This window comes from Colletotrichum spaethianum, assembly GCF_022836535.1.
Source record: "Colletotrichum spaethianum MAFF 239500 DNA, contig32, whole genome shotgun sequence".
NCBI classification, from domain to species: Eukaryota; Fungi; Ascomycota; class Sordariomycetes; order Glomerellales; family Glomerellaceae; genus Colletotrichum; species Colletotrichum spaethianum.
In genome coordinates this window covers 310,551-326,169 of record NW_026054802.1, presented here as the reverse complement: position 1 = coordinate 326,169, position 15,619 = coordinate 310,551, and the positions used below count along the sequence as shown (strand labels likewise).

Here is a 15,619-nt window from a genome sequence, read left to right as displayed (position 1 = left end):
GCTGAGATCCTAATAGACTCTTGCTGGACAACGTACCAAAGCAATCGTCAATGTTGGTAGCCAGAATCGATGCCAGCCTTTGGAAACCTCCAGCATTGCCATCGTTGCTAGCTTGTGGGTTGTCCGTGTCCAGAATCTCTCCGATTTTGGGTTGCGCCCACACATCTCTTTGGGCTGTATCACGAGGTACTTGACTCAGATCAATGTCCCACATGAGCCATAGCGCTTCCCGATATGAAGAGACGTCGTCCGCGTTGAATATTACCTCCCACCGTGGAAGATCATGCATGAAGTCGCCGGAAAAGTCCTTCTGATGACAGGATTTGAAAGTGTCAACCATTGCTCTTCCAAGACACAAGAAAGCCATTGCTTCGGTGAGAGTTTCAGGCACTCTGCCATTAGTCAATAGCTTCATCGTCTCAATGCCGATTCTCCAGGCAGAGCGATAGCTGAATAAATTCTGACCAACCTTTCGAAAGGCCGTGTGTGAAGAACTGGCTCTCAGTCTCATGGTCTTGTAATGTGTGATGAAACGGGCTCTGAGATGACGCATCTCTTCCTTTTCAGAAGCAGATTTCCTTCTTGCTGTTAGTGCAGCTTTTTGGACTTTTTGCAGGAGAAATTTTGCTAAGTTGCGATCGTCATGGTTGCAGTCCACGAAGTGCAAGCATATGATGCCCATATGCACATCGGCGCCGTGTTGGACCAAGAATTCGGCGAGTGGGCGGTGCGAATACTGAGCTGCAATGCTGAGCGGCGATCCTTTTTCAGTCATGCAGTTTACGTCGACCCCGTGCTCGAGTAAAACCTCTACCACACCTTGGAAACCGTATGCTGACGCGATTACCAGGGCATTGTTAGCATCAGCTCCTTGACCAAGAAGGAGAGTCAAAGAGTCTGTGTCATTGGTCGCAGCTGCGTAAATGAGGAGAATATCAGGGTTACATCCATTTTCAAGGTGCCGCCTGATCCGGGCAATATCCCTAGCTCCTGTCGCGAGACTCAGTGGTTCATATAGGAGATCTTGTAGAATTTGTAGATCGAAGTCCGGTCCTCTTTCGTCAAGGGTCCATGTAGCAGGACAATGCGGAAAGATTGAAGTGAGGCCATGGTTTCTGTAACCAACCTTGGGGAGAAGATCCAGGGAATCCAAATTAGATTCCCAGTGTTTGTCCAGAGAATGCTGTTGAAAGCCCTCATCCAAGCCGTCAATACTGGCATCGATGTTCTGCTGTGAGAAAACTTTCAAAAGGTCTTCGTCCATGTACCCGCGCTCTTTCAATTTTTCGTAGCCGTAGCTTTTGAAAATCTCACCGTTACGAAGAACACCTTCCACGAGCAGCTTGAGATCAGATAGTATTGTGTTGTGCTCCGGCCACAGTTCGGCTGAGCCAATCCAGTCGGTCAAGTGGTTTTGCAAAACAGCCTGGTGCTGGAGCAAGAGTAGCCCGTCGATAGATGCGGAGACGCCCAAGTCGACATTGGATTTTTGAAGTGTGCTTCGAACCAATGAGAGCAGTGGCTTGCTGTAAAATGTGATGGACATGCTGTCAACTGTTTTTTCGACAAGAAAAATGGCTGATGATGCTACTATATGGTAACGGCAAAGACATTGCCATGTGCAAGGTTTATCGGAATGTCGATCTATCCATGATCGATTCCCAGAAGAATCACCCTGATACTGAGCGCCACTGGTTTGAACCCATCAGCCAACATTCGTTTGGATCTCAAACTAATTGCGACTATAGAATGGGAGGCTTACTTTGAAAGAGTCTCCTTCAACCTGAACCACTTTTCGAATTGCCGATACGGACAGTTTTCCTCATACTGATTGTAAATAGAAAGATCATGGCTGTGTACTTCAACATTTTGTATATCTCTGTTTACCGCGATCACTTCGTCTATTGTTGTTTCTGCCTCCTCGTTCAGAGGCGTTTGTTGTTGCGCCCAAGACACCCATTGATTGCTCGCAAGCAGGGCATCTGCTGTCATTTTCTTGCGTCGCAAGTACTTGTCGACTTTTTGTGCCCTAGTTTGGGTCTTTTGAGCACTGGTCAAAAAATTCTTGACTCTCTCCTCAGTGTTGTATTTGTGGATTCTCCACTTCTTCAGGCGGCTTTTGCACATCTTTGCACTTTGGTTGTTTGTTAGTGCACCTGGTCTTGTCTGTGTAAAGTGGGAAAGGTAGGCAGGTACTCACTTGACATGAAATGAATGCTTCTCGGAGAGAACTCGCACAATTTTGTTCAGAGTCCAGTTCTCTTCGATGTATAGGTGCTGGATAAGTGGTTGCATCTGCTTCCACTCAACTTCAGAGTACTCCTGAGGGCGCTGGGGCCTTCCTTGGGCAGCTGTCCCACCATGGGCACCATCAGAGAGCGGATGTGTGATAGTACCACCATTGCGTGGCGATGCCATAGTTGGATAAATGGGCAGCCCGATACCACATAGACGGGTTTCTAAGCAGTATCTGTGAAGTTGTGTTCAGCAGGAAAGAGAAAAAGGGACGGACAGTGAGGTGTACAAATAAGGAGGAAATGTGCTCCCACCCAATTTGAAAATACAGTCCAGTGTGACTCTTACCACCAATAGAAACGACGGTAACTCCCAACCACCTGTTGTCGATTTTGGGGATCAAAAGTCGCCTGCATGAGATTTTTGTGGGCTACTCATATTGCCCTGTGACCAAAGAAACCAAGGCTTGACAGCAAGTACAGGTGTGGCTTTGGACGCGCAGATGTCCGGGTGGTTGCCTAACAAAAGTCTCTTGCATGAGATTCGATTAATCAACAAATCGGATCGTGCTAAGCGAACCAGGAATGAGGCCTGGTGCATTCAGCCCATGGTTTGCCCAACGGCGACCCAGATTCTCACGTCTCTAATGCGTAATCTCACATCTGCGTGGTTAGCCTCTAACACAGTTTCCCTTTTTTACTGCTTTCCTTCTGCAAAACCATTATTCTCTCACATTGTGATTGGGGCAGTTGTCAATCCTTGAAAAGACGGGGCTGAGACAGGCACTGACACTTGCGGTATTGTTGCAGCCTAAAACGCTGAATTGCGGTCTTATCATTGGCCTATGACTGAGATATCTGAGGCTGGTGGACAATTAATTTGAGCAAACTCTAGCTACAGTGCCATGTCAAAGGTCTGAAAACCCCAGCATCTGAGGTGCACCACCCACATCACACCACCCTATCGGTTTTCGGACTTTTGACATGGCACTGTAAGTCAAGTACTACGCTAGAAGCGCAAAACTATTCTATACCTCGCTGATAGCAATTTACATGTTTCGAAGACTATGCGATTGAGTTTCAAGCATTTGACGAAGTGTTTTGGTTCCCAATCTAGCATTTCACCAGAACGATAAGCATGTAGCTTATATACGACTCGTTTGTCTTTCTTCAAAGTCCAGACGACTGTATTACGTGTGCATTGCGCCGGATAATCTAAGTCAGAACGACAGCGCCCTTCCATGACATGTTGGGTGGCATATACGCCCTTGTTGTTGTCGATCTCTCCCTGTGACTAACCTTAAAGCATGGATATCTGATCAGCTGAGATGCGTAACAATGGAACAGCCTATCCTATTCTGAGCTCATTTATGTTCCAGGTGGTCCATGTTGAGAAAAGTACATCTGTAGCAATTTTCTTAGATGATTCTTATGTTTTATGCTAACGGTTCTTGGCCGATGAACAGAAAGTGTTCGATGACGGCCATCTTGAATAAATGGCTGTCGCATCCACCCCGCATAAAGACAAGGCTGGCTTTACAGACCAGTGAGAAGGTAGTTAACCTGACTATCGGGGCCTAATCCCCACTTGCCCAATTGGTCCAAGATAGGTAACAACTTGGAAAGTGGAGAAATAGTATGATTGTATCTTATTGACCCATGACTAAGTCATCAAGTCAATGACCTGTTCCTATAAAGTCCAGATCTCCCTTCAAAGCTCTGTGTCCACCGTACTCTATAACCTATCACCTACACAATTATCAAGCCATGGATTACGGACTATCAGCCCGCGGCAGTGAGGCAGCCAAGCCAAATGATGACCTGCTTCTCTGGACCATCGTCAAGGACCTCTGGGACCCCGAAGTCAACCCAACAGGCTACGTCAGTTTAGGTATTGCCGAAAACACACTTATGCACGACAGACTGTCCGCCCATATCCACAGCAACCTTGCTGTGCCTAACCATTCTTTCACGTATGGTGATGGCATGACCGGATCCAAACGTCTCAAATCATCACTCGCGCGGTTCCTGACAGAACGACTGAAGCCGGCAACAAGCATTGAGCCGCAGCATATCTCCGTGACTAACGGCTGCAGCTCAGCAATTGAGCATCTAGCCTGGGCGCTAGGAAACCCTGGCGACGGCTTTCTGCTCGGACAACCTCACTACGGGGCTTTCCCCCTGGATGTTGAGTATCGGATAGGATGCAAACTTGTGCAGGTGCCGTTCCACAAAGTCGATCCCTTCGGTTTGGATGCAGTACAGAAATACGAGGATGCGTTGTTCGCTGCTCAGGCCAAGGGGACCAGGGTCGCCGCCATTATTCTGTGCCACCCTCACAACCCCCTCGGGAGATGCTATCCACGAGGAACAATCATTGCGCTGATGCGACTCTGTCAGAAATACAACATGCACCTCATCAGTGACGAAATCTACGCCTTGTCAGTCTGGAACAATACAATCGACACCCATCCGGCGCCTGTCCCCTATGAGTCATGTCTTTCTATCGACACGACAGGCATCATGGACTCTCATCGGCTTCATGTCCTCTGGGGCATGTCCAAAGACTTTGGTGCAAATGGTATCAGGCTTGGCGCCATCATCTCTCAACACAATCCCTCATTTCACAGTTCTCTAACACCGGTGGGCATCTACAGCTCGCCTTCTGCGATAGTAGACCATGCAACTGCCAACATTCTTGATGACACAGAGTGGGTCAATGGGTATATTGAGGAGAATCAGCGCAAGCTTCAAGAGAACTTCGAGCTAGTTGCTCATTGGGCCAAGAGTAGCGGCATTGACTATGCACAAGGCGCCAACGCCGCCTTTTTCTTGTGGGTGAATTTAGGCAAGGCATACCGTGAGCGTCAACCTCAAAGAGAGGTTCAGGATATCAGTGCAGAAGTGATGGGCGCACTGCTTGAAAGAAGGGTATTCTTGGCATCCGGGAAGCGGTTTGGTTCTGAACAACCGGGGTGGTTCAGGATTGTGTTTTCAAATAAAAAGGAGCTCGTGTCGGAAGGTCTTCATCGAATTACTGAAGTGTTGAACAGCTAGTTCGCGTCGAACGCGATCAAGGTTGCTATGGAACATTCAAAACGTTATACGGGTTTGACTGCCACACAGTTTTATAGTTTTAACCGTGTAGTATTGAAAAACTGTTTTTTTACCTATATGATAGCTAAAAGTTCGTAAACAAGGGTTTGCGTCGGCATTGGTAGTCTAGTATCAATACCAGTGTACTTTGTTGTGATCAAACAGATTAAGCAACAAAATACACATGTTAGTATCGCAGAGGCAGGAGTTTTAGGAATAAAAATTAGACTCTATCTTTTGTTGATCATCTAAGCAAAAACTTGGACGTTGATTTGTGTTCCAACGGGTGTGAGCAAGTCACTCAGCAAATTAATGTGTTGGGTCAATGATATGCAGACACCCAGATAAGGCGACTGCCCGGCCGATAGCTGGGTCATGAAAGCTACCCCGATCCCAGTTCAAACGAATCAAAAGAAGAGATAAAATTAAAGGGAAAAGACAAAAACTGCCCTAACTGATATTGTTGCCATGTTCTGAACGTTGTTAATATCTATGCGACATGAGTTTGATGAAGGCAAAGCCTGTGCGGGAATTACTGCAGGAAGTGGTTCAATGAGGCTCCGTTTACAGAAAAATGACAAGCCTCCGGCTGCACTCAAGTGGACTCACAGGTTTGTTTCATGGAGTGTCTTTGTAAAGGTGGCGGAACAGCAGCCATTTGGGTCTTGTTACAAAATTAGCCCTTCAGCTGGAGCGCGTACCACGCCCGGCTCAACAGGCGTACAGGCGAGATGGGAAATAATAACATATTTGTTCTTGAGTTGATAGCTGAATGCATGAAGATAGCCACAGACCCAGGGTAGGCGGTGGCCAGAGTAGTTAGTGGTGCGGCTTGACAGCCACAGAGCCTCCCTCGTTTTGCAAGCGTGCTATCCAGGGGTCAATAGAATGCATCTTTCTTGAGGGGTCTTCTTGTATGAACACGCAGTCTACATGGAAAGCTTCGAAGACTGATGATAACAAACTTGTTTTTACGTAGTGGTCTACAAGTAAAAAGAATCGTTAACCACGCAACGTACTATGTGCTGTGAAAGGACTTGGCTGGCTAAAATTAGGTTTGCATGTACGGTGGTGGTATAACTCAAATGGCAGAGGCTATTTGCCAAGTGAGTCATAATTACCTATCGCACCACGAACTCTCCTCATAGAGGTAACCTTGATGTCTCTCATGATCTTTTCATACAAAAAGCAACTCGTCACCTCTGTTCTTCCTCACAGAATCCAGATCTCGTATACTAACTACACGCACACCAACAGCAACCGCCCAAAACACACAATACTTTTGCCCGACAACGAGACGTCTACAATGCAGCCACAAATTCAGATACTCAAAACCATCGAGCCACAAGCAGGGACCCGCTGGTTCTTATTTATACCACGCGAGGTGCTCTACATGATCGCAGACCCGCTACCAACACCATCACAGGTAGCCTTCGCGTTAACCTGCAAGTACTTCTTTACGGCACTCTTCTCAACTCAGCAAGTCCCACAACCAAATAAGGAGGATCTACTTGCTATTCTCCTACTATTAGGGAGAGATATGCCGAGTTGGTTTCTATGTTTTGGATGCATACGGCTTCGACCCTTGAAGCGAAATCCTGAGGGTGATTTGCAAATACAGCTTCACACACACTGTGATTCCAAGCTTCAAATAGTCCGCGAGTTCTGTCATGAACGCTTACCGAAGCTGAATCCTAGTCGCTGTCGTGGAGTTATTTCCGTTGAACGCTGGATCGAGAGTTTGAGTCTTGTGACTTGGAGACCAGCGGTTAATGGGTTGGAACGCGATGTTCCCGAAATTACTTTCAATGAGGGTCATCTTATCATGAACCGGCATCTTCACGGAGCAGCTCATGGCCTATCTACTCAACATCTCGAGAGTATATTTGAGTTCGAAAGATCCATCCCCTTGAACAATGGAGAGATCAAAACACGCCACTTCCCACTTGAAGCCCACCTGCGTGGCAAGAGATACCACTTGCGGCCGCTACGTCAAAACAACTTGCAAGCTGCCACACGTTGGACATTTACCCACAAAACCTCTGCGAAGGTGCTAGATGACGAACTGTATGTTTGACGTAATCATGATATATAAACGGGCCTCCGTGCTCCACAGTCGACTTCTCTAAGGTGATTGATAGTCTCGAGCTCCTCGTGTGTCAACACATTCTTGGCTCCAGCAATATGCCTAGCCTGCGTTTCTGGGAAGCGTGCAATACTTGTATCCCTGAGCTCCAAAGCATACGGATATCTGCGACCGAGCCTCAATTTGATATACATCCGGACAACGCAATTGGGTCATGTATCTTGTGCTTTAACAACTACGAAATAGCCATTGAAAGAGACGGGAACCAGAGAAAATGGAGGTTGAAGCTCACCACCTATCACAAGCTTGGAAGTTTCCGCACGCTTGAAGATGACGCCTGGCAGAGGCTGATACAAACCTCCTTTCCAAGACTTCTTCCGGAATACTATAGGAAGTCTCCCGCAGGAGGAGTTCGCCAAAAATGGCTTCAAGGCCGGGGAAAGGCCCCAACAGCAGCGGGAGAGCGCAGCAATTTGGAAACCAGCACATATGCTGGCCCACTCCCATATTGGATTCTTCCTTTTCGTTCCATAATTGCACGGCGCTATTCTCGTTTTAATGGCCGGAAACGCGATTCACGGGTGGTATATCGCAAAGCTTTCAGCATGTGTTATGCAGGGCAGGGGCTTGGGGACAGACCGGGTTCCGTTTCTTATATTGGAAGAAAAGACACAGGGGAAATTCTAAACTAATGAGCCCTGGAGGCTTTCCGGCTTGGGTATATTTCACAAGATCCATATACACGTTGCTCTGAACGAGAGGCGGATTTTGCTCCGGCTCGATTTAACCTCAAGACTAGTGTGCGTGTGTGTTTTGGTAAAGCTTACCGAGGCCTTTAAGTTGGTAATGAGAACTTTGTGAAGGAAACAATAGCTTGATTAGTACCTAATACATGAGACCTGGTTAAATGATCAACGCCAGGCTGCGGAAACTTCAGCTTATTATATAGGGTATGAGCACAGTGAAAGGAGTCTCGCCGAAAACAATGCTGCCGGATCAGATGGTGGCTTCGCGGGCCTATGATGGCCTTCAATTAACTATTCGGATGCTGTTGATGTTATACTGCAGCAAAGCAGAGTGCAAAACACGAATGAGAGTCAATTAAATGAACGTGTAAATAGAATGCAGTAGTGTATCACAAACAGATGCTCTTAGTAATTAGACACTAGTTTCTTATCCGTTAAAAGCTGTTGGTTAACAGATACTAACACCCTCTTGTTCGGTTCCTGCAGTTCTGCCTGGCTCACTCCAGATTGCGCGACCCTAGAACAGCGGGTGATCCGATTGCACCTGAACGACAGAGTGGCGACTTTGATAAATAGCTTAGGAGAAAAACAAAAGGAAATTAAGCCGGGATAGGTCTAGAACCAATCTATGTACAATAAACAGCTTTACATAGTCAGGCTTCGTGTAACGCGTTTCGACCATCACTATATCGATCCTACTTGTTGAATAGGAGGTTCTTTGACAACATGTGAACCAAGACCTCTCAGAGCCCTGGGGTCCCATCCGCTCACAGCCACACATAGATCGCGCTCGCCCGGTATTAAGTATAGAGCAAACGCACGATGGATGCGCCCGAGTCCTCATCAAGCAACTTAACTACAATCATACCGGAAAGGGGCAGGCGCTTAGGCCTGCCTAGAGAAACAACATTCACATGACTATCTAGTCTCCTGGCAGGTGGGTACAAGAGTCAGTCTGATCAACTGTCCTAGTTAGCAGGAATTCATCATCAGCAACAGCCTAGACCACGTCACCCGCTAGGCGCAGCCAATAAGGTCACTTCACTTTCGTACCTGTAAGCCCTAACCCCGTTTCAATGCAACATAACCTCTCTACCTATCGAGAGCCTGGCTTTGGCACTGTTTCATTCAAGTCAGCAATGAATATGGGCTTGGTGTAGCGTGCATTTCAGTGTCAAACTCACCATATGCCAGTACACGCCTTGCATCTTCAACAACTCATGATGCGTGCCCTTCTCCAGTACCTTGCCCTCGCCAAGAACAAAGATGATGTCGGCATTCTGAACCGTTGCCAGCCTATGCGCGACGCATATCATGGTACGGCCCTTGCTAGCACGCTCAAACGCTGCTTGGACCAATTTTTCCGACTCTGAGTCGAGCGATGAGGTCGCCTCGTCCAGCAGGAGGATCTTTGGGTCGCGTATAAGGGCGCGTGCGATAGAAATTCGTTGCTTCTGACCACCAGACAGAGAGAACCCTTTGGAGCCGATATCGGTGTTGTATCCATCGGGCAGAGAGACGATGAAATCGTGGATAGAGGCGTCGCGGCAGATCTGGTGCAACCGCTCATCCGAAATGGTCTCTGCATCAACACCAAGACAGATGTTTTCGCGAATTGTGCCCTGGAACATATATGGCTCTTGAGCAACAAGAGAAATGTGCTTACGATACTGATTGGCATCGAGGCTATAGATGCTCTTGCCATTGCAGAAAATGTCGCCTTTGTCAAGGCTATAGAATCGCTCAAGGAGAGAGATGACAGACGTCTTACCACACCCCGAAGGACCTACGAGGGCCGCAAATTGACCCTTGTTAATGGTCAAGTCAATTCCTGTGAAGACGGGAGTATCGCGGGTGGGATAGCGGAAGTGGGCATTCTTCAACTCGATCTTGATGCCGCCTTCCGTGTCAGGAATTTGCTCCGTTGTTTCTTGGCTGTTCTGTTTGCTCGTGTTACGCAGACTGATGATGCGATTCGCGGCAGCTGAAGCCTGTGCAGCATTGGGACCATAGCTGAGACCCTGGCCGGCCGCTTCGGCGCCCTGGACAACGGCCATAAAGCAGACAAAGAAGTCTACAATGCCATACTCACGGCTCGCCAAAAGACGGCCACCATACCAAAAGATGAGACCTTGACAGCCCAAGTTGACGCTATCAGCAAAACCGAACAGCAGGCTGGTCCACCGGGCTTTCTTGTAGGCCTCGTATACATGAGTCCGCAGCAACTTGTCATACCTAGAATGGATAACGTTCTCCATCGTAAGGGAAGAGACGGTCCTAAAAGCACCAATAGCCTCGGCGGCGAATTTGGAGCTCTCTGCAAACACGGCAGCGTTCATCTTTTCGAATTCAAGCTCATACTTGAATCTCCAGTACCCGGCAAACAGGCCGACAGGCATCGTGACGAACGTGGCGACCAAGGCTAGTTTCCACCCAAATGCGTAAGCGATAGCAAGGGCTCCCGCAATGTTGAACACGGCCATGAGCAGGAATGCCATGTTAAGTCCTAAAAGTTCCTCAAGCTGCTTAGGATCGCCGGCGACACGCGCGACAAGGGTACCGTGAGAGTTCTCGTCATCGTCGAAGAAAGCCGTTTTCTGAAAGAGGATGGATTCGAAATATTCTTTCTTGTAAATGGCGCTGATGTTGTGTTGCATGTGGACGGCAATGACACCCTGGAAGAAGTAGCCAAGGCCGACGCCCACAGCGAGAACCACCCACATCAGCGACCAGAACCGACCGTCCGACCGGATCGTTTCTATATCGACGAAGGTGAATACTTGAAAAATCTGGGCAAAGAGCCAGGCCATCAGCGGAGTGCCGGCTGCAGAACAGGCTGCGAAGAAGGCGATGGCCAGGTAGACCCAACGGTTTTTCTGCTCTGAAAGAAGCTTGAAGAAACTGTAGAAGAGGTTTGGACTCTTGGAACTGGTCTGTTGACTCTCTTCATTGTCATCTACCGCGTCGGCGCTCCTCGTTTTTGCCACAGCCACTTCCAGATCTGAGGCATCTTCCCCACTGGTCACATCATCAACCTCGGTTGGCTGACCCAGCGACAATTTCTGTGCGAGAACCAGACTGGAATACGCGCCGGATTGATTTTGGAGAAGACTGTCGTGTGTCCCGGACTCAACGACCTGCCCTTTCCGTAGGACGACGATTTTGTCCGCCTTCCTTATGGTCGACAAACGGTGGGCAATGGTGATTGTGGTTCTGTTTTTGGCAACCCGGTCGAGGGCGGCTTGCACGATCTTCTCTCCACGGACATCAATGGCGCTGGTGGCCTCGTCTAGGATTATGATCTTTGGCTTCCTAACAATGCTCCTCGCAATGGCGATGCGCTGGCGCTGGCCTCCAGAGAGCTTGGCGCCGCCATCGCCGACGGCAGTGTCGTAACCGTCAGGGAGGCGGTCGATGAATTCGTCAGCAAACGCTTCATGGCAAGCCTCCTTGACGAGTTGTCTCTTTTCCTCCTCGGACGAGTCTTCAAATTCCGATCCAATCAAACCGTATGCGACGTTGCGGAAGATGGTATCGTTGAACAAAAACGGTTCTTGCTGGACAAGCCCAATTTGAGAGCGCCACCACTTGAGGTCGATATCAGTGACCAATTTCCCGCCGGTGGTGATACTACCGGACAGTGGCACAACAAGCTGGCTCTCCTCAGTGACACCAACCTCTTCATCGTCGACCGGTTCGATCTCAGCTCCTTGTTTTTCCTTGCTATTCTTTTTGTCGCGTTTTTTCTTTTTGTTCTGTTCCTCGGTTCCATTTATCTTCTCCACCCCCAGCGTCTTTTCAATGACATACTGTTCCCGCAAGTCATACCACCTCTCGACCAGGCCGACAACCGTACTCTTGCCAGAGCCGGAGGGGCCAACGATTGCGGTGTTCTTGCCCGCCTCAATGGTGAGGTTCAGACCGTCCAGGATCTTAACGTGTGGCCGGCTGGGGTACGCAAAAGTGACGTCTTTGAAGATGATGTCGTTTGTCGCAACGACATCTGGCTCCTTTAGATGACCAGTATCGGGTCGAGGAGCGTCAATAACGGCAAAGAACTCGCAGGCAGCCACCATGGCTCTGGAGACGGCCATTAGGGGGTTCGCGATTCGCTCGACAGACATGACGATCATCATGACGGACATGAGAACGACAATGGTGGTGCCAGGATTGGTCATCTCACCATCGGCGAATTGTTTGGTTCCAAACCAAAAGCTGAGGCCGAAGACAGCGTACGTACCAAAGAAGATGAGTCCAAATTGGAGGGCGAGCAAAGGCGCCATCCGCTGACCTTTGGCACGGGCGTCATCCACCCATTTGGCATAGCGAGCGCTCATGCTCTTCTGCGCGCCGCAGGCGGTCAGCATACGGATACTGCTGAAAGACTCGCTGGCAACGCCATTAGCCTTGGCCTCGGCCTTTGCCTGTTGATCCTGCAGCCGAACAATAAAGGGCAAGAAGATGCTGACAACGATCAGGATAAAGACGACGATTGAAAAGGTCACCAGGGTCAGTTTCCAGCTCCAGACAAAGGCGACGACGATAGCGCACCAGATGGTGCCATTGAACTCCATGAAGGTGCCAAGCTTTTCGGAGATGCCGATCTGGAGGGTGTTCGCGGTGCCGGTGATGGTGCTCGCGGCAGAACCGGACGGCATTGAGTCGAGCACATGGACAGACTGGCCAAAGAGAGACTGGATATAATGCAGGCGGATGGCGGAAGACAGTCGGACGCCGATCATACGGAAGCAAAACTTGTTGATGCAGTTGAGGATGAAGCGGCCAAGAAACAGACCCAAGATATAAAGAGACAACTGGTCTAGCAAGTCCTCGAACTCGGGCCGGGTCATGCGAGGGGGGTCCATGAAGTAATCGGTAAACTGCCCAGCGAGGCTCCCAAATACGATGTTCATTAGGGGTAGTGTAGTCCCGGCGCCGATGGACGCGATAGACGCGAAGAAGTAAATGACGATGTCCCATTTTGTGGCGTACGAAAAGACACGAACGTAATCCTTGAAGCCAGGTTCACGTTCGGGGCGCCTTTTGACCTCGATCGCCTTTTCAGACCCTTCATCTGAGGAGGCTGTCCCGACAGGTGGCTTCTCCATCATAAGAGATGTTTGTGGTTCTTCAACAGCCATAATGACAAGCGCCGAGTGTTGCGGCACCTTTGGTAGCCTAGCTGGCTTGGCCTGGAGATGCACTCTCTTGCAAACCAAGCAAGGGATTGACAGTTGTGAAAAGAAACGGGAAGACCTTGGCAAAAGTGAACGTCCAAAAGTGACGTCGCGAGCTTACACCGGTCGACCTTGACAACAAGAAGGGACAGAAATGCTCAGCAAAGACAAACAATCCGTAAAATTCCCGTGTATATTATAGGAGAAAAATTGGGAAGGAAACGGCGGAAAGTTGGAAAAATCCTCCATCAAAGAGAGGCTGCCTGGGGTGAACCAGGAGTATATACAGGGCGACGAAGGCGAGGGTGACACGCAGGCGGAGTGGAATGCGAACGGAGTGCCCGGCGCAACGACTGACTGCAATACTGGTCTAACTGGTATACGTGAGGACGAGGTACGCACACGCCAAGAGCCAATCATTGGCTGTTTTCTCTTGCGAATAGTGGGGCTGCGACTATCATTAGCAGACGGGAAGGATCTTTACTCCGAGCCTAATCTCTCAATGTTCTAGTGCAGAAGTCCGTGACAAGCATTCCTCTCTTCACCTCCATGTCACCAATGTGGGTTAGTGCGCCCATGAATTCGTTGCTGTATAGCGTCATCATATCTCTCCCTTTTGTCTTCCAATGCCCGCCATCATTAAAAATCCTGATAGTTCAATCGAAAAAATCTCCTGGTAGTGGACAGGGCGAGGGCCAAGGTACATGGTTCAGACTCATAAACTAGACACTACATCGTACCGCCTACATGGCTTGAGAGTTCACTCGATGCTTTGATCTTACTACTCATTAACCTCCTTGTCCAAGATGATCATTCTCAGAGTCCATTCTCAGAATCGTATCAGACTACAGTCTGAGAGACTTTCAAAGAACGTACTCGTCACAAAGGACCATGTCGATGGTTGTACGACCCAATAGCGGGCTTGAGTCGATATAAAAATGTAACTCGAGACTTGGCGGGGCCTGGGAGTTTATATAAACCTGCGTGTTGCAAACCCTCCGTCACCCAGTATCTTGGTTCGTATCGGCAGATCGACAATCAGATCGAAACCCTTTGTTAGAGAAAAAAGGATCCATTGTCGTGGTACTATAGGGTTTTCTTGAACTATATGTACTGCGTTGATTAACCTGCATTAGATCTCTATTCTCCCCACCACGCCACGTGAATTCCCACAATAGCATCTGGACTCAATGCTATCTAGTGGGCGACTACGTCCTGGTATTATGGCTTAACATGGTCCAAGCCAGACCTGTTGATCTTGGGCCGTCAACGGAGTTCAAGTCCTTACTGTTGGCTCCTGGCGTACTCGGTTCTCCTTGTCGGGCCGGTGCAAGCAGCAACTACTATGCTCCGAGACCAAACTACAACCACGGGTTGTTTCACAAGAACCCCGGGATCCGCTCATTCCTAATTATTCTTATGTATGTAAGAATCAGTCACAAGGTCATGGCATGTGGCTTGTCCGTGGCATAAATCGATGAAGAGGGTGGGCGACCGCCAAAAACCACTGCAGCTTTGGGCAGGTTCACGACGCCAAACCACTTCTCCCTTTCGAGCATTGATGAATTGTTAATGTAATTTTGAAATCTCCGCACCAATTTTTAGACGAGATGGAATGCATTGTTGGAGTGATTGGTGGAGGAAATGAGGTGTCATTCCAACCGGCCAGCCCGCTTTTCCGTAACAACTTGCTCTCTCATGTCACAAAAGCCAAGCCGGCTCAAGCGAATAGACAACTGGCGACTGTACATGATGAAATAATCAGTCAGGGTAGGGTGCTCCCTGCACCATGGCGGGTCGTTCTGCTTACGGACGTATTGCGTTATCCACCGCGATGCATTGTATCTGCTCCTGGCTGCCTTGGGCGGTCGGTCGACTCATCGGTTAGACTTTGTTGGTTAGGCTGTACCAAAAGTGAAAGGTGAAGCTCTACTTGGGTCGTGTCTTGGCTGGAAGAGGTCAAATTATTCAAACGATCGGCGACGGCGTTCTAGTCTCACGCACTCATTCTAGTCGACTGGACAGGAGCCTTACTCAGCGCTCCACATAGTAAAGTCTCAGTTGTAGACAGACTATATCTACTTAATGCGGGTGCTCTAGCGCCGGTACTCTGTGACTGCACTTCATTGGACATGTATGCCGCCGGATGAAGTGGCCGGAAGTAGGATGGCTGAGGAGCGGCAGGGGGTGAGACAACAGTGGGCGTGCACGCAACAGGCAGTTGAACCAAAGTACCTTGAGAGGCTTCCCTCCTTCCCGTGAACCAGCCATTCTCCGCTT

The 15,619-nt window shown here is 49.0% G+C and overlaps 2 protein-coding genes across 2 annotated transcripts; one reads left to right on the top strand and one right to left on the bottom strand.

Moving 5' to 3' along the window:
• Window positions 1-4,001: 4,001 nt before the first annotated feature.
• ColSpa_10009 (putative inactive dehydrogenase easA) lies at window positions 4,002-5,291 on the top strand (the record flags this gene model as incomplete). The annotated part of the gene is made up of 1 exon (XM_049276221.1): window positions 4,002-5,291. The coding sequence occupies one exon, from the start codon at window positions 4,002-4,004 to the stop codon at window positions 5,289-5,291; it is 1,290 nt and encodes a 429-aa protein (XP_049132178.1).
• A 4,004-nt stretch (window positions 5,292-9,295) lies between these two features.
• Window positions 9,296-13,303, bottom strand: ColSpa_10008 (ABC transporter BEA3; the record flags this gene model as incomplete). Its single annotated transcript, XM_049276220.1, has 1 exon — window positions 9,296-13,303. One exon carries the CDS (start codon window positions 13,301-13,303, stop codon window positions 9,296-9,298), a length of 4,008 nt encoding a protein of 1,335 aa, XP_049132177.1.
• Between the last annotated feature and the right edge of the window lie 2,316 nt (window positions 13,304-15,619).